Genomic DNA, 19,706 nt, shown 5'->3' on the forward strand with positions numbered 1-19,706 from the left:
TTAAATAGGCAGACTGACTGATTATGAGTTTGGAAACACCTGTGATGTCAATTAAATGACACACCTGAGTTAATCATGTCACTCTGGTCAAATAGTTTTCAATCTTTTATAGAGGTACCATCATTTTTGTCCAGGCCTGTTTCATTAGTTTGTTTTTTTAAATAATTATGTTAATCAACAATTCAAAAGTAATGGCTGTTTTTGATTATTTAATTTTCAATAAATTTTTATTTATTGTTACTTTTGTGAGTTTCAAGTGATTTCAGTGAGAATTGTGGGTTTTTCCTTCTTTAACTGAGGGGTACCAACAATTTTGTCCACGTGTGTATATGCAGAAAACTTAAGACAGCGCACAAACCGAAACCGAAGGGAACCTGAACATTTGTATTGTCCACACCACGTCTGAACTATTCTTTTCAGTTGTTATGTCAGTCTAAGCTGTGTGGTACCATTTAAAACAGTCTTTCTTCAGCGACACAAAGTCGCACATCACATTTCATGTTTTATAGGCCAGTGCCAAATGTTGTCAATGTGAACATCATCTCGTACTCCAACACGAACTCTCTTGGGTGGTGGTGGAGATTTGACGTTAAATGTTGGGCGACTTCTTTGTGAACGCACCCGAATCAGGCTCATGGCAACTTCTGCCTGCAGTTTCTTTGATTCAGATGCTTTCGGACACCAAATAATTTACAGTCATGTCAGTTCTGAACATGACGGTTTGCCAGAACAGGTAGAGGTACCCCGTCCATGACGTCATGCATTAGTTGTACTGTGCGACACTTGCATCATGAAAAACATATTTTTTTTCTTGGACAGATGAATTCTGCTGCTCTGGGTCTGCAGTTGTACAATTTCATTTAGCCGATGCTTTTATCCAAACATACATCTGAAAGTAGGGACAGCAATTAATGGTCCATTTATTGCTGTGGCACTGCCTGAATCACTGGACCCACTTACATCGTCATCCTCCATCTCTTTGTTCTTGGGGTTCAGGATGTTTGGTTTTTTTTGGACTTTATTTGAAAGGCACAGTCGAGGGGCAGACAGGAAGCAGGGAGAATCAATTTGACTCAGTTTAATGTTTATCACTCAAAAAATAATGCTTTCTTTTTTTCATATTGCATGACTTTTCCAAATTTCATGGCAACAACTGAAATTATGATGATATTTTTCAATGTGCTGAACACATATTGCACACATGGATGTTCCTCTGAGGTCAATTTGACCCCAAGCTGTTTTAGCTGTAAAACCTGTCTATCTGTGTGACCTAACATCCCCACACCTGCAGGTGCAGAGTTGATACAAAACAGAGGGGACAACTTTTCCCACTAGAACTTTGATTCTTCTCGTGATGTGAGAAATAACTTGACATGCGAACTACTGCCAAAATAAGAAAGCCAGTGTAGGCTTGGAGTTGATCACATCCAAGCCCTTCCAACTACACATGCCTCCCTTCTAAAATTATCATGTCAGGTACAATATTTTCAAATGATGGTAATATGAAGAGCTCGTGACCCTAGTGAGGATAAAGCGGTGTATCGAGAATGGATGGATGGATAAAAATGTATTTTCTTAAAAAAAAGAACCATCAAAACGACACCATTTATCAGGCCTGGAAATTATGAAAACAGAATGAATCTTTGGATTTGCAACTTCTTGAAGGTCCTTGAACTACTTATGCTGATGTTATGTGCCATCTTTCTTCCTGCTGGGGCCTCTTGCCAGGTCATCATTGTAAATGAGAAATTGTTCTTAACTGATCTTACCTGGTAAAATAAAGAATAAATAAATAAAAATAAAGACATTTAACTCACATGTACTGCATCATAATAAGTCATCAGCCGCTTTAAATATCTGCCTGGTTTAGTCTTCGAGGCTAAACACAAAGTGATCCTATATATTTGGTGCTTTGACTATAAATATGTTTTCTAAAAGCTGGACTTAAGCGTTTTTTTTCATATGTGGAAAAAATACAGCAATCTGTGCAATATCTGTATTTCTTATGTGAGTATTTCTATTCATGAAATATCATTAACATGTGCAATATTGTTATTTCCACATACAGAGGATTTTTTTCCGGTGCAAAATCTAATAAATAACCAAGGAAGAATCGCTGCTTATGTGTATTTTCCCAGCGTTTAACTTCGGCATTAATAAAGGCTTATCTCATCTTAAACAATGATATTAGACCAAACACATTTAACCTAAACATCAGAAACAGTACTAGAACACTGTATGTAATCTATAACTGCAACTGATTAGTTTCACTGTCAAAACCTGAGATGACATTGCCGCAACAAAAAATGAGAAAATACTAAAATTTAACTTCGGCTTTTTCTTCTTTAAAATGTACTCAAACCAACTACCCAGTTATCAGAACAGACAACTGATCAAATAGTCGTTGCTGCTCTGTTACAACATGATTCTGCTGCAAAGCTGCAAACATTTCTTTGGTAACAATTACAAGAAAAGTTTAACAACACACACAAAGTTGTGTGTTCGGTCCAGATAAATCAGTTCTCTTGTTTGTCACATGCTTTTCCACACATCAGGCTTAGACGTGCGTCATATGTTGTGGATACACCACAATATGGAGCGCTCTTGTTGGATTCAGGACGCAGCAGTTTGCGTAGATAAGTGTGTGCGTTGGTTTGTGTCCACAGTACCTCAGTCCACGTTCTGACTTGAGAGGATGAGGAGCTCTGAGACTCATAAGGCGAATGCTGGTGCCAGCATGCCAACATCAGCTGAGACGCACAACTTCACCGACTGTCCCAGCGAAGAGAATCTTACCGAGCCGCCTCTGGACGCGGCCAGCTGCCTCTTCCTCGCCATCCTGCCCAACGATCAGACGGTGCCGCCACTCGTCTGCGTTTTTCTTCTGCTTACTCTTGTCTCGCTCCTGGTGAACTTTCCCACCTGGCTGGCCCTGGCGCGATCCGAGCAGCTCTCCCGGCAGCCACGCTTCACCTTCATGAAGAACCAGATCCTGTGCAACCTCATAAAGAGCGCAACTTTCGGCACGGCGGTCATCCACTCTCTGGTCCAGCGACGCACGATGCCGTTCAGCACCTGGTGCCACATTCAGTGTTTTATAAGGTTAACCACCTGGTTCAACAACCGCCTCACGATCATTTGCATGGCTCTGGAGCGGTACCTGTTCGTGTGCCACACCATCCACTACTTGGTCATTTTCACTGAGACGTGCATGCGCAAAGTCCTGACCTTCATCTGGATCTCCTCCATCACCATCTCAGTCATCACCATGGTGCTGCTGCACACTGGCGAGGCTCAGAGCAGCGGTCCGGTCACCATGGGGCTGCTGTGCGAGCCGAACATGATGGAGCAGCACATGGGCTTCCCCAGAGCCTTTGCCATCTTTCACACAGTGATGAGCTTCTGGATGTTGGAGCTGTATCTGTTCACTTTCGTCTTTTCCTACTACTGGATGTACCAGGACCCGAGTAACGCAGTGATTCCATTCAACGAGGACAACAAGAAGGCGCGTAAAACGGTGCTGATCGACTCCTGCATGTTTCTGATGGAGCTCCTGCCAGTGCTACTCCAAGTCATCTCGGACGCGCTGTGGGCGTTTCGGAGCCCCGAGGCGATGACGGGACGCTCCTCTCAGGCTGGAGACGTGTGCACGGTGAAGCCCACACCCGGTGAAGCCACGGCAGCGGTGCTCCATGTGCCCCTGCTCATGATGCTCATGGTGCCGCCGTGCGTAAACCCGCTGGTGAACTGGCTGACGAACGTGAAGGTTCGCCAGGCGCTGCTCAGTCTGTTCCGCTGAATGACGGAGGAGGTGGAGAGACTTGGAACATCAGAACCAAGCTCAGGAAGTGTAGCTCTGCGAGTTTTTTTTCCTGTAGCGATGTTACTTTTTGTGGTGAAGATTTCTTTATCGTGTATTTAGATTTTATGCAAAAAAAATAATGTAAAGTTGCTGCAGGAGATTCTGATTGTAACATGTGTGAAGACAACATTTGCTCGTAGAAATGTTTTGTCATGTTTACTGTGATCAGTCAGTGAGAAGCTGCTTGCTGTGACTTCAGAGGAATCCGTCATTTAAAGTGTTGCTGCAGATGCTCTGCATCTTTGGCTCAGCTCTTCTGCACTATTTGCCGTCATGTTCTGATGCTGCCATGTGAGGAAGAGCATGAGCTTCTGTACTTTGTTTTGAATTTTCACAAACACAGGAAGAAGGTGCCAAAATGTTTTTGTACATTTTACAGTTAAAAACCGTCAAACCATGGCAGCAAAAATCAGTAAACTCTGAAACAGTTTGTCACAGTTTATATCACACACAATCACACATACAAAAGGTGATCAGGAGAAAACTGTATTATTTATTTATTTATTTATTTATTTTTACCCTGAAAAAAGTACATTTCCCTACTTTTGCACAGTTATTTAATGAAAAAATGCCTTATATTTATAAAATTCAATACTGGAATATTTACATTTATTTCTCCAAAAGAATACAATTGTAGCCGTTGTGCCGATAATGGAAACCTGTTATAATATTTATTACAAGTACCACGGCCATGTCTGCATTTACTGAATATAAAATACAGTGTGTACCTGTCAGACTGATGCACTTCTGTGTTAATATTTTTGCATATATGTCATTGCTAAAATATGTTAAATGTTAAATACTGGTGATACTGATAATGTTAAAATGCTGTAATATTTATATTTATATAGATGACACAAAATATATTTTTGAGGTATTTTCATGTACCTTTTCAAGCTAAACTTTATATTTTTTGAAGCTTAAAAGTGCTTTTTTATGGTAAAATATGGAATGAAGCACATTTTAACCACAAAATCAACAGTATGAATACATTTATTTACCGTAAATTAGGAAAATGTTTTACCATCATTCTACGGCAGCAATCTGGCGGCAACAGCTGCTCGAATTTTACCGTAAAAATAACATTTTTTTTTCAGTGTGGATGCTTTAAAGTTTGTGAAGCATTTAGAATTTGCTGTATTTCTGCATAAATGTCAACTAAAATATCAGCAGGGATTCACACGAGCCTTAAAAGTTGCTAAAGACAACCCAATTAAAGAAACAAACATATTATAGTTGTCAGTTTATTAAGTGGGGCGACATCGCAAGGTGTGACTAAAAAGAAACAGGTCTTTTTTTTTACTGTTGATGCATTTCAGCAGCCACACAGTAATGCAGTAAGCACTGGGGGGGAGAAAGGCATCCTTCACCAATCTATTGTCTTTCTTTTCACAGCTGGTTTTCAGCTCCAGTCTGTCTCAGAATGAAACTGGAGCAAAAGATTAACATCAAGCTTTGCTAGCTTGAGAAAAATGTCCTCAGAAAGTGTTGCCGTAGTGAATGATGTGTTCAGGGAGCCAACAATGATCTCTGAGTGGCACCAGAGTTTGAGAATGGAGACGGGAGACCCAGAACCACCAAGAACTGATTCCAGCATCCAGAAGGTAAAGGAACTGCTGTGAACTGATCACAGACTGACAATCAGAATGATGGCTGGACAACTGGGACGGAACACACTCTAAAAGAAATCCTGTAATTATGATAGAAAAAAACTGGTGCCTGTTTTTGCCAGAATAATGATGTCAAACTGTAAATGACTTGACAGTACAAATGTAAATTTGACACTTTAAAATTGTTTTCATGTACATAACATCCATTTAAAGCAGTAAACTGAACAGGCTTTTTCTGGTGACCTGCCATCATCGTGCTGTCATTAAACATATTGTTACGCTCTTTGGTGTGTGTTTGTGTGTAGGTAGGGTAGGTTGTGTTTTCCTCTGCTTGTTGTCCTTCTCTCAGTGGTCAGCTGCTCCTGTGGCTCCTCCTCCACCAACAGGACTGTTAAAGCAGTGGGCCACACCAGCAGCTGGGTGCTGAGTCCTAGCCTGAAGACAAGAGTGCTGCTTTGTCACTTTGGATCAGCTTTGTGTTGAGCAAGCTCGTCTTGTGTTGAATTTTGCTTTGATTCTTGTCAATAAACAACTTTCGATGCATGATCAGGTTTCCTTCGTCTTTACCCGGTTCTTCTTTCCATTTGTTTGTTTGGGTGTGTCCTCTGTGGTGAGTTGGCTGTGTGACATGTTGTGTAAAATCAAGACAGTTTAAAAGATTCAACAACATCTTGGACAATGGGTCCAAGATGTTGTTGACGTGTAGATGAAAATCACCACTTCTTAAAATTCTGTTGTATTTGGTGTGAATGATTGATAAAAGTTCTGAAAATTGACTGATAAGAAGGCTGGAGTGATGGGGTGGTCTGTCAGCTGTAATACAGAGAATCTGAGTGTTGCTGAAAAATAAATGCATGATGCTCAAATGATGAGTACCTGCTAAAAGACACTTCAGTTCTTTAGTGCGTTTCTTGTAATGGAGGCTGTTCTGTCTCCTCTTCTACCTTGTCTGGTGGAAAATAAAAAGTTAAAATTCAGCGGAAAAGCTATAATGCCATGCCATGTCTCCCTATAGTCAGTGTGTGTGTGTATGTGTGTGTGTGTGTGTGTGTGTGTGTGTGTGTGTGTGTGTGTGTGTGTGTGTGTGTGTGTGTGTGTGTGTGTGTGCATTTTATCTGCATTTTTCATCTGTGTACTACATTCACAGACTACTGCAAAGTGAAATTGGCCATTATCATGATTATATTCGACATCTTTCAAACAAAACTTTTATGACTAATGACTTGATTTTAGATAATAATAGTCTGATCCAGGCCCGGAGTGGCTAATCGGGAAGACCGGGAAAATTCCCAGTGGGCTGGTCTGATGTTTGGGCTGCAAATTGTTTTCTCAAGTGTTCCAAATTTTAGGAACACTTGAGAAAATTGGCTTACTGATGTAAACAGGAGGAGAGATTTGGCAGAGCACATGTCTCTATATGTAGCTGGTTAATGGTACGCACTATGATCCCAGTTGGTAAAAAATGTTTGGGGTGTTTTTTTGTCTTAAAATAGACCAAGTAAACATAATGAAGAGACATTTTCAAAAAATATTATTTTTTTAGTAGTTTTTAGGGTTTGTTGCCATATGGCAACACCGTACCATAATGGAAAGTAATGAAAACAAGAGATTTTTGTTTAAAATTGTATATAAAATTTATTTTAAAACTCATGTTATAGTATAAACAATCCCCAGTAGCCTGAACAGTTAATAATACATTTCATGTGAAAGTAAAAGCTTTTAAAAAGACATTTTTGAACATTTAATTCATTTAATACATGTACAGTACTTTTTGAGTAACTGATTTGACTTGTTGATGGCCGTCTTTGCTAGCCTAGCCGTGCTAGACAACCCACGGCAACGAATTTAATTCTCTGCCAGGGTGGGTCTAGTTACTCTCCATAAGGCTCGAGGCTGGATGCTCCTAAAACTGGCCGGACCAATCACCATGAAGTGTAGAGTCAGAAGGTGGGCGTAACGAAGTGACGACAGAGGCGTGACGATTCTGACAGAAACAACCGGTGCACAATAAACGGTTATCTTTCGACTCGGTTTTGGCCACAGTCCTTAAAGATTTGAAGCTAAAATTCAGCTTGAAAGATAAACAAAGGACGGCACTGAAGTGTTTCATTGAGAAGAAAGACGTATTTGGACTTATGCCGACGGGATATGGCAAATCCTTAATATACCAGTTGACTCCGCGGCTCCGCTGGTTGGGAAGCTAATGGGACTTAGCCACAATCCGCCGGTGCTCTCGGAACCACGTCAGCCTATTCGTTGCGTTGATTGGTTGTACACCTACCCAATTGCTGCAGAGGGATTTGAAAGACAACCTTTTAGCCCGCCTCCCTCCCTGTCGAGCTTCCCTAGACCCTTGTGCCGTCAGAAACATGGGATCTAGCATGGCTAGGCTACGTCTTTGCCTTACTGCTTGTGAAAACAGATGAAGCAGTTCTCAGTCGTGAGGCACAGGTACAGCCATGGCCATAAGTTTGGACACAAGTGCCATGACGCTTGTGAATCTCTGAAAATACCACAAAAACCCCTACAAGTAGAATTCTGCGTACATTTCAACCTCAAAGTTTCTATTGACTGTCAGTATAGTTTATAGACTATAGAAGATAAGTGTACACCAATGCAATTGTGTACACTTAAAGTAGGCTTATAACTAAATACAAAATGTTATCAACATGCAAGGTAGCAATCCATAATGGTACGGTGTTGCCATATGGCAACGTACACATTTTTAACATTTTCTATTATTTGTTGATCAAGCACAGTGCAAGAAACTACATAATAATGAACTTAACTCACCCATTATTGAGTGTATATTTTTTTCCCTGTTGAAAAACTTCGAAAAAACACTTTTTTTGGTGAATTTTTAGGAGACAAATGGTGAGGCTCCTTCCTTCGATGATGTCTGCAGAAAAGGGTTTCAAAATGTCCTCCAGAAAGTCATGTGACAAATTTAAACACTGCTATTGGTTTACTTAGAACCCCACTTCTTTTTAATGCATTGCAACATAACTGGGGACGTATTATCTGTGTGTAGAAAGCTTAAAATGTGGGTGTTGTCATATGGCAACGCTGTACCATAGAGGGTTAACCCATCACACCCTTTTGGGTTCATTGAGAAGAAACATGACAAACTCCCGTTGCTGGTTTGAACATGAATGTCGTGTGGTTTTTGTGTTAAATTGCTGCATTTTAAATTCAATATTTTTAAACCCCTGCTGGACTTCTGTCTCTTCTGTTAAAATTTTGATGCGAGTGAATTTGAATAAACCAGTACAGTGACAACTTGATCTAAATTGTCCAATACTATATCGATGTATCGATATTATACTGAAACATTTGGTACTCTCGATTTATGTCGGAGTTCTGTTCCTACAGTGTGATGTAAGTTGATTTTCGCCATAAGTCAGAACTCAAAAACAAAACCGTGAAGTGCATCATATACAGTTTTTTTCGATTGCTAACATGCATTGGTCGAAACTGAAGTCACATATTCAAAACTCCTAACACAGTCTGCAAAACAGCAGTCCATGTGGACCAAACTGCAAATCACTTTCCATTGCTTTTACAGAAAATGCATTCAGTGACCACAGCCACCAAAATTCATGAACCCTTTTCTCAGTTACTAGTTCACCACCTGCAAAACACTAGACTTTTACAACACATTTTTCAAATGCTAACACACTTTGTGCAAAACTGTTAAAACCACAATCAAAACAGAATGATGGGGGGAAACATGAGGAATTTCTGCTGCAGCCACATTGAAATCTATTAAAAATCATACCAGATTATTGACAATAAAAATAATTATGTAATTCCAAACACAGCTGAGTGTAGTTGTCAGCTGAAACCCAATTCAGGCAATCTGTGTTTGGCCTCATCAGAAAGCATACAGAAGGAGACGCTCAAAAAGGTTCTACCCACAGTGCATCGCGAGAGAAGACATTAGATGTAATGGATGGAAATGTGGCCAAATGCAGACGACAGGGTGTGAATGTTACAGTATGTTACATTGAAATCTATTGAAAATCATTTCAAAATATTGAAAAATAAAATAAATGAAAAGATTAGGCAATTACACACAGCTGAGTGTAGTTGTCAGCTGAAAACCGATTCAGGTGATCTGTGTTTGGCCTCAGCAGAAATCATATACTGTAAAAGGAGACACTCAAAAATGTTCTACCCACAGTGTATCTCCAGAGATGACATAAGATGTAATGGATGGAAACATGAGTTCAAATGCAGACAGCAGGGTGTGAATGTTACAGTATACGTGTGTTGTTGGTTTTTGAATTTTATCTCTTGATTTCTATTCTGCCCCCTGAATTCTGAGATTCTACATTTTATCTTCGTTTACAGTAAACTTTTTATTTTTTGTAAGGTCCCAAAGTACCGATGCAAAGGCACAGAGAAAATACATCAATGTTGTTGAAGTAAACTGCTGCGTTCCTGATTCATTCTTGTTGCAATATATCACAATAATTTAGAACACTCAAAGTGCAAAGATCTTATTTTATAATAAAATACAGATTTATCTAAAAAGAAATCATTCAAACTTTAAAGATTACAATTAATTTCATGTAATGCTCTCTGTTGTTAGTATTTTGTGGTTCAGTGTCCTAAGAGTGAGAGCGTTTGTTTCCAAAGTGAGACTATTTGCTGGAGTTGTGGTTGAATGAGCTTTTTTTGAAACATGAATGAAGTGTTTTGTTGGTGAGAAACAGTTTTGGGGATGAGATTAACTGTTTAGCTGAGATTCATGATGGAAATACAGGCTGTGTTAAGAGTTTTGAACATGTGACTTCAGTTTGGACCAATGCGTGTTAGCAATTGAAGAAAACTGTAATGATCAGTTCTTCGGAAAAGTTATCAATACCAATGGCTTTCACGCATGTATGAAATGTTTTATAAGAAGATAACAGAATATTGTAACAGACTGATAGTGTTATTGATGTTGAGGTTTAAATGTTTTTAATGTAATTTTTAGTTTGAGATTTACCTCATGTCAGTGAACATGCCATGTTTAGTTAGCTCACTGCTGATTGGCTGAGAGTCAGCAGTTTTTTTGTGTGTAAATTCAGTGGTTGTATTCAATTAGTATAAAATGAAGCTCATATACAGCTCATGTGTAGCTCGACTGAGAAGAATTTGAGCCAAGGAATTATCTCCTTTAAATCTCAAGTATGACTCCTGTTGCTAGTTGTTCTCCTTTCTCACCTATATCTCTTACTGAATTTTTGGAGGAAAATATGAATATCCTATCAGACAATATCTAAACTAAAACCAGGCTGAAGTGACAGTCACAATTCTGTCTCCCAAGCTATAGAGGAGAAAACTTTGAGCAGTAAGATTTTCCTCTAAGCATGCCTATGTATATGTATGCACATATACAAACTGATTTTACATATGTATGCATTTTCACGACAGTATGTATGTATGATGTATGTCTCTCTCTCTCTCTCTCTCTCTCTCTCTCTCTATATATATATATATATATATATATATATATATATACATATATATATATATATATATATATATACATATATATATATATATATGTATATATATATATATATATACATATATATATATATATATATATATATATGTATATATATATATATATATGAGATGAGCAACTGAAACATCCAGTTGCAAAATATGAACGTTTAGTGGCTGGTCGCCTCCTCACCTGGTGCGTGCAGGCAGGTGAGGAGGAAGTGAGGGCGGTGCATTGTGGGGGCGGTGCATTGTGGGGGCGGTGCTCCTGGCTCAGGTGAGCCGTTCACTGGCAGCTGACGTTTTGCCCGCAGATTCGGTTTGGGATAGCAGGAGTGTAAATGTGATCACCGATGAAGGGCAGGGAGGACAGCGAAGAGAAGAACCTACTTTAAAATAACAGCGGGAGCTCAGACCCAGGTAGGTGAAGGTAACAGCAGGTCGGTGTGTAGCTCCGAGTCCAGCTCAGACTGCCGGCTTACTGCCTGTTTCTACCGCAGCCTTTAATAAGCTAGCCCCGGGGCAGCTGTTTGGTCTGGAGTTTAATGGAACACGAGGTTAAGTGAGGGTTTGTCAGGGCGAAACGCACATTTGAATAACTTTCACAGACTGAGAGCTCTCTATTTGCTGCTAGCTCTGTTGGCTAACGACGCAGCCCGTCGACATGTTGGATTAAAACGCACTGAATAAATACTTCATCTGTACCCTCAGTTATTTGATATGCTGGGAGGTGACTTTTGTGAGACGTGCAAATATAACACACTGCTGAACAACAGGTGACACAAAAAACGCAGGTAGGCTACATTTAGAGTAACACAGGAAGTGCTATATAAAGTTTAAATTACATTTTAAATGTCTTTTTGGATACTGCCAGGACATTAGTTGAACTTGAGCTATAGATCAACTAGATGTTTGACCAGAATTAGAATTAATCCTAAAATATCTTTATTTTAACCCGTCAAAAGTTAAATAAGGATGTCTAAGGATCATGTGCTACGTATGAAGAATCCAACTAAAAGATAACTGCTTTAAAGAATTTCATGCTTGCAGGAATTGACCGTTAAGATATCCCAGCTGTAGTTTTTACAAGTTTTAATCCCAGTTCCATTTCAACCAGTAACATCTTCAGTTAGTGCTGTCCAGAAAGGTCATTTTGCAAGCATCCTTACTTAATAATAGCTTTAATTTGAGCGTCCAATGGATTGTTCACACTATTCCGAATGTATGACCAGATGTTTTAAAATGAAGTTGATTTGTTTAATATGCAAATCATGTATTGCCAAGCAAACAAGTCAGAATTCCAGTTTAAATTAAATAAATATTTATTCTCACTTGTCAGACTTCAGTTGCAGTCAACTCCCGCTGATTATAAAGGTGACTGGTACAGCCGTCATTTTGACATTTCTTTATTTTTAAAATAATAATGTCATTGTAGTAGTTAAATAGAAGCCTCTTAAATGCTGAAAAATGTTTGCTGTACAGAACTGCTGTGGTGATAGTTGTTTATTTTTGTGGTTTATTTTAAGCTATTTGTGAATTCTTTAAAAAAATACATTCAAATGCAGCCTGTTTGAGTTGATCTTTCCCTTTTCTCCTGACTTTATTAAAACCAAATAATATGAGGAAGATGTGGAATACTGAAATAGATACACAAATTCTCAAGTTCCTCAACTTTGGCACTGTTGTAAAGCCTTGTTTGCCACAAAGGGAGCAAATCTGTGGCAAAAAATAAATAAAAATCATTCAGCGTCACAGACAAAGAAAGCTGCAGCTTCTTATCCAGCATGTCATCGTTGCTTGGTGTCAGTTACACCACACGGAAGTCAGTTTATACAGTAAAGCATTGGTAAACACCTACAGAAAGGAAGGCAGATTATCTTATGATTGATTAGGAAACTGCTGAACCATGCAGTAGACATCAATCACAAATACTGAGCACATGAAAATCCACCGTGCTTAAGTTACAGCTGGGATCTCTGAGACCCAAAACAGCATTCAGTCCAGTCCAACTCAAACAACTGTGCTGAACTGTATAAAATGACTTTATCATCAGCTGTGAAGTCATCAGATCATGCTCCTGATGTTTTGCATTCTCTGTGAGTGCTAATGGCTTGGACAAAATATTGGGAATGCTTTTAAATGAAATCCAGTACACCGCTGCCCACTGTGCCCTCAATAGTAAACACAAAATAGATGTTTTTACCTTTTTTTTTCTCCAAGATATATTTATTCATTTTTCATTTTGTAACAAAAAACAAACAACAAAAAAACAAAACAAAACACCTGGTTATATTCAAATAAACCAGAAGTTCTAAACAAAAAATGAAATTCAAAACAATAAATACAATCAAAACAATTATTCACACACACCCCTTTGTTGTTTACTACTTAAAGAAAGCAAAACGTAATGCCCAAGAAGGAATTCCTCCTACTGCCCCCAATGAAGAATGATCACTAACTACCTTGCTAGTATACTTAAATATGGATCCCACAATTTGTTGAAATCTTTTAGTTTCCCCTTTGTAATATATATTAATCTTTCAAGTCCAATACATTCTGAAAGTTCTTGGATCCATTGGTGTAGCGAAGGGGCTTCCATTTTCTTCCAGTTTATGGCAGAAAATGGAAGATGTTTTTACCTTTTTAGCAGCATTTCGGATTGCATGCTTTCTCGGGTGCACTGAATACAGTGGCTGGTATGTTCCCTTGTGCTTTGTCTAAACAGAATTATTTCCACAACTTAATAGAATCTAATCTTAAAGAGGTTTCCACTAACTGGTTCGCTCTTCTGCCTTTAAGCTTTGTACCTGCAAGCTAAGTTTGCTTCATTGCATAAACAGCTATGATCAAACAATGCGTTGCTCTACGTTTGTTCTCTAAACTAAAACCGTTCGTATTCTCTGCTTTGTCAGATGACAGGTTTAACGCAGACATATGAAACTTGTTATGTTTATAGTGAATTCTTCAAGTTTTCAAATGTCTCGCTCTGAAAGTTAGCTTTCAAAATCTGTACTTATCATTTTAATACCCCAAATGAGTCTGACTTGTGGATACTGTTACCCGGCTCTGCTTTGTTTCTCTGTCAGCTGAAATGTGTCTGGGTCAACCTGAAACGGATAGAAGGGTCTAATGGAAAAAAACCTCTCTCAAAGTCACTTGTTTTCGTTAGCATGTGACCAAGAATTTAGTACACTTTGAAAGATTCAAATCATGTTTTTGTCATTAACTGTGAGTTGCTATTTTTTTAATCATAAATGCTGTGAGAGTTCTTCTACTCTGTGCTAACAAGAGTCTCTTCTCTGTGTAGTTTTAATGGACAGCGGGAGGAGGGATCTAAAACGCACTGCTGTCTGTGCTCTGGTAGCAGTGCTGGTCTTTTTCCTCTACCTCAATACTGAAAGACAATTCGGGAATACGGGTGCTCCAACCTACAGGAAACACTCAGCATCACCGTCAGCAGCAGAACCACAGTGGGAGGATCCCGGGCCGTATCATGTCACCTATCCGCGAAACTACAAATTCATTATGGATGACACACCAACGTGTAGGACCACAACTCCTTACCTGATCCTGATGGTTCCTGTTGCACCTCATGACGTGGCAACTCGGGACATCATCCGGAAGACGTGGGGAAATGAGAAACTGGTCCTGGGTGAGCTGGTTGAGACTGTTTTTATTGTGGGACTGCCTGGAGGAAGTGATGCTGAGCAGCAGCAGGACAAACTGAAACAGGAGAATCAGCTGCACCATGACCTGATTCAGAGTAACTTTCGGGACAGCTACCACAATCTGACCATCAAGACCATGGTCATGCTGGAGTGGCTGGCTGAGCACTGTGCCAGTTCTGCTTTTGTCATGAAGATTGACTCGGATATTGTACTTCATGTCGAGAATTTGGTTAGGTTGCTGCTCGATCTTGGTACGCCTAAACAAAACTACATGACAGGCTTGGTGTGGTGGCACAGCCCTGTTTTAAGAAATCCCTTCATCAAGTTCTACATGCCAAGAAGTGTGATTGAAGAATCAGAATACCCTCCATATCCTCTGGGCATGGCCTACGTTATGTCTCTGGACCTTCCTGCGAAGATCTTGGGAGTTTCACATCAGATCAAACCCATCTACATTGAAGACGCCTACCTGGGCATGTGTTTGAAACGCCTGGGCATTTCTCCCACCGACCCTCCAGACAAAGCAATGTTTCTCGTCACCCCTGAGCATCCTCTGAGCAATTGCAGTCTTTCAAAGGTGATTGCATTGACGACAACAAGCACACTACAGATGACGAGTTACTGGGAGAGGATCAGACAGAAAGTTCAGTGTTGAAGTTATACTGGTTTAGATTGTAGAATGTGTGAACTGAATCTGAGAGCGACTCTTAAAATGATGTCAACTGGAGAATATTATCTGTTTGCAGGCAACATAGCAGCACCTTGTATCTTGATAGGAAAGGTCAGAAGTTGTCGAGCCAGATGAGCAAGGCCAAACTGTCAGCACTTCTGTCTGCAGTCAGTATGAAGCTGTTCTTTTTATAAATCTGAGCTATGCAACATCACATTTGGCCATTTTGCGTAAGAGTGTGAAGAGGTTAGCAAGACAAAGAGATTTTTTTTTTCTCATCTGTTACAAGTGACCAAAAATATAAACACAGTCTGTAATTTTTCATTCAACTATATGCATTTGTTTCGGCAAAAGTGAATAAGTATTCATTGTTCCAACAGGCTTCTATACACTTCACTTTTACAATAAGAGTGTGTGTATAGTTTGATGATTTGTTTTTTGTAATATGTGGGAGTGGATGGCTGTGATCTCTGCCTCCCAGTGAAAGTGCACTTTGATTTGATGATACAGCCACATAGTTTTTTGACCTCCCCTAAGTTTTTTTTTTTATAACTTTAGAAAAGGGCAATAATCTTGCACAAAGTATTTTTCTTGGTGTGTTAAAGTAAGCAGCTCAACTTTGCAGAGTGGTTCTTTGGGATCTTTGATGGTGATTGGGAGAACTGTTATAGCATCAAGCTAACCGCTACATTCTTTGGGAACTTCTAGTTACTGACGTGTATTTTCTGTTACTCATAAACATGTGTGTGGACATCAGGTAAATCTGTGTATGTATGCATTTAATGAACACTAAGTTATTTTCAAAGTGAACAACCACGACAGATCCTAGAGCAAATTAGCTTAAAGTTTCCTTGAGTAATCAACACAACACTCACTACTTTAAAAGACAGACTTTGTTGTAAGATTTGGAAATGACCTTAGGTTTTTTTTTTTTTTTGTGATGTTCATTTAGTATGTGACTGAATTTAAAATAACACTATATTTTTTAAAGGTTTTCTCTGCAGGGGGTTGTAATTAAATACATTAACTTCTTAGAATCACAGGGAGACAAGATGTGTCTCACAAAAGTGATGTAGCCATATATTAAAATTAGCAAAGTTTCTAAATGTGTTTAATTTGTAAAACTGAACCGACATTGTACTTGTAATGCCTTACTGTAATGAAGTCCCTGTACACTTGTAGTTTGTCATCAGTCCAGCAGAGGGCAGGCTAACATTAGACAACATGTGCAAAGCCTCAGTCATTATTTGAAAATGTTTGCATTTCATTGTTTATGTAAATATTCATTGTCATGATAGGTCAGCAACATTAGTTACATTTACCTGTGTTGTATTATTTTCATTACTTTTCCTGTTTCTCCACACTTGAAAACAATATAAAAATGTTGAATAAAATGCCTTATTTACAACTGTGCGCTCTAGTTGCATCCCTGAGAATCAGCCAATCAGTTCAAGTGAAAGCAGTCAGTGCGACATGGATGACTTAAAATCATAATTTTGAAATAGCGAAGACACTGCCCTCACCGTGACCTCACTTTTCCTTCCCTCTGTCTTGTCATTCATCTGCTGCTCTGTATGATCTGTTCTTCCTCCGTCGAGGCCCTACACCACCTCCTGCTGCCTGCACTCTGCATAAATCACACAGATGAAAACCCAAACGCTGGATCCACGTGATTTATTGTTTTTGCCGTCATGTAAAATCCAAGCTCCAACTCAGCGGTTGGCATTATGGCAGCATTACTGTTGGCTTTATCCACTGTGCATAAGTGGCATTTTAGACCTGGTAAATAAATATTGGCTTGTGTGAATCCAGTTAATGATGCAGTGCAGCGTCTATTTTGGAGCTTAGTGTCTTGCTTTAGCACAATTGTGGTGCTAAACACTTCTGATTGTCAAGGCCACAACTCTGAAAAGTAACAATTATTGCCACTGCTGAGCCACAAGGTCATTTTTCATCCTTGTGCTTTTACAGACATATTTCTTTGCCTCCTTCCTGTCTCTGCCCACTAGACAGTTTGTTTGGGTGTGTGTCTGTGTGTGTGTTACCGGGGTCCACTTATTACGTCGCTGTTTCAGGTATAAACACAAACCCTCTGTGAGACTACACAGACTTTCCAATTTGTACATGCAGCAGAGGAAATTGCTCATCTTCTTCCCTTCCTTTGATGCTTTCAGACAGGATTGAGTGGACGGATTCCTCTATTACTTATTGTGTGTTAAATCTCTCTCTGTGTGTGTAGCTGGTTGTGAATATTATTTGTGTTTCTATCCTTATCTTAAAAGCTAATTTAGTGCAGAAGGATGGAAAGTTTGTACCGAAGGCCTGAGTTAATAAGATCCAGCGCAACATGAGAGACACAGCAAAGGAAGAAACATCTGCTTGAACCGTTAATCATAAACAGACAACTTGTTTAACAGCAAAAATGGCTTGAGATAGTTATAGAATAGAACAGGAAGATAATAATGACTGCGTAGATTTTGTTTTAAGCTAACTCATGAACAGCAGCCAGAATTTCTCTGAGGTTTTCACACTAAACATTTCAAAACTCGGCACATGTAGAAACACTCTCCAGTTGTGCTCACAGACCAGGTGTTGCTGTAATGTCACCCCCCTGCTCTGCCCCCTGCAGACCGGCTGTCCTCTCCATCACCCTGACAAAACAGACTGCACTGCAGGGTCATAAACTTCAGCTGGTCCTGTTTTGGCCACAGACAGACACACACCCCCTCAGACGTCCACTTCTATATGAAGCCCAGAACTGTAGTCTTCAACTGCATCAATACCCCCAACAATCAACATGTGAATGAAGGATTACACAGAAAAAATAAAATTGTCGGACCAATTTAGATTAATTGCTTCCATTGAAAACATGCAATTAAATTATGTTTGTCCAAATTAAGTTAACAAATAATATTAAGTCCGTTGGTTTAAGTTATATCTATCTAAATCATTTGATTCCTCTCAAATGAGTATTCATGCAACTTAAATTTAAGGAGGGTCAGCTTGACGTTTGCGATTATTTCAACTTAAATATCCACTTTACCCAAATGTGAAACATAAAACATGATTTCTTCCTTAGACTTACATTTTTTTTTTTTTGCTTTTCTTTGCTACGTATACTTACCCTGCTTGAAGATAATGGTGGTTAAGTTGTGGCACTTTTTAGATTAGAATAGCAGTTTAAAGGGACAGTTACAAGTTGATACAGTTGACAAAAGCAAACTGCTATCACCAAAGCAGAAAGACATTTTTTGAAACAGTGCTTCAGCTGCAGCTCAGACACACTTTTTACAGTGAGTACAGTAATTTTTATTGACTCGTCATGATTAGTGCCTAACACGAAAGTAGTGAGCTTAAGCAAAGCAAATTTGTTTGTCTGAGCTGCTTTAATGTGGCTATGATCAAAATATGTAAAATGAAAATGCATGAGATGTGTTAAAGTTACAGGCATAAGTACCTCACCTTACCTGAAGTTACCAGCCTTTCTCTGCACTGCACAGCCATCACTCTGCCAGACACTACCAGGAAGTTAAACTAAATCCATTTTCCCTGCAAAGTATTGTAACAAAACAAAGACAGAGTCACTGTAAATGAAATTAAAGAATTTGCAACCAAACTCTATCATGGCTGTTTGGATGTCTGTTGTTTTCAGTATACTGCACTAGATTCCTATGTTTAATACCTTGAAGATATTGAAAATGCCAAGATAGTTCATAGATGCTTTAATGAAGCAAGCTCAAATCATGTTAGAGCTTTTTAATTAAACATTTAGCTATTACAAACATTTTGATACATTCACATTTGACATCTACAACTGTGTTCATTTTCTTTTAATGTATAGAATTTTTAAAAAAATCAAAGAAACTGTTGGATCAGCTTGCTGAATCCTCTGTTTAAATCAGTCTTTTTCTCAAGGTGACAATGTGAAAAGAATGTGACAATATGAGAGCTGAACTTACCTGTATCTGCAGTTGTTCTTACCTTTGTGGAGCTTTAAAGGAGACAGACAAAAGGATATTAGAAACAAATAGGCAACACATAAAACAACAATAGACACTAGGCAAGTTAGTGATGTTCAAGGAAACAGATATAACAGAAAAAATGTAAGCAAGTGTTGCTGTCTGCGCCGCGTCACAATCATTTGATGCAGCTACTTTGACAGATAGTATAACGCCAATAAAAGACATCTGAAGTCAAAAGTTAAGACTTAAATGACGCATAAACGACATTTCATTCTTTCTGTCTCCATCTGTCTCTCTCTCTGCGTTACACACACACACACACACACACACACACACACACACACACACACACACACACACACACACACACACACACACACACACACACACACACACACACACACACACACACACACAAACACCACGAATAAGCCATTG

At 39.1% G+C, this 19,706-nt stretch overlaps 2 protein-coding genes across 2 annotated transcripts; both read left to right on the top strand.

Moving 5' to 3' along the window:
• The first annotated feature begins 2,695 nt into the window (after positions 1-2,695).
• Positions 2,696-3,799, top strand: LOC110967100 (olfactory receptor 10A3). Its single transcript, XM_022216611.2, has one exon. It carries the CDS (start codon positions 2,696-2,698, stop codon positions 3,797-3,799), a length of 1,104 nt encoding a protein of 367 aa, XP_022072303.2.
• A 10,481-nt stretch (positions 3,800-14,280) lies between these two features.
• On the top strand, positions 14,281-16,225 carry LOC110967101 (beta-1,3-galactosyltransferase 5-like). The gene has a single exon (XM_022216612.2). It carries the CDS (start codon positions 14,281-14,283, stop codon positions 15,289-15,291), a length of 1,011 nt encoding a protein of 336 aa, XP_022072304.1. The 3' UTR covers positions 15,292-16,225.
• The last annotated feature ends 3,481 nt before the right edge of the window (positions 16,226-19,706 follow it).

Source organism: Acanthochromis polyacanthus, chromosome 3, assembly GCF_021347895.1.
Source record: "Acanthochromis polyacanthus isolate Apoly-LR-REF ecotype Palm Island chromosome 3, KAUST_Apoly_ChrSc, whole genome shotgun sequence".
NCBI classification, from domain to species: domain Eukaryota; kingdom Metazoa; phylum Chordata; class Actinopteri; family Pomacentridae; genus Acanthochromis; species Acanthochromis polyacanthus.

Bases quoted from the DNA above. Each gene is read 5' to 3' on its own strand.
- LOC110967100 (XM_022216611.2), top strand. From the start codon at position 2,696: ATGAGGAGCTCTGAGACTCATAAGGCGAATGCTGGTGCCAGCATGCCA.
- LOC110967101 (XM_022216612.2), top strand. From the start codon at position 14,281: ATGGACAGCGGGAGGAGGGATCTAAAACGCACTGCTGTCTGTGCTCTG.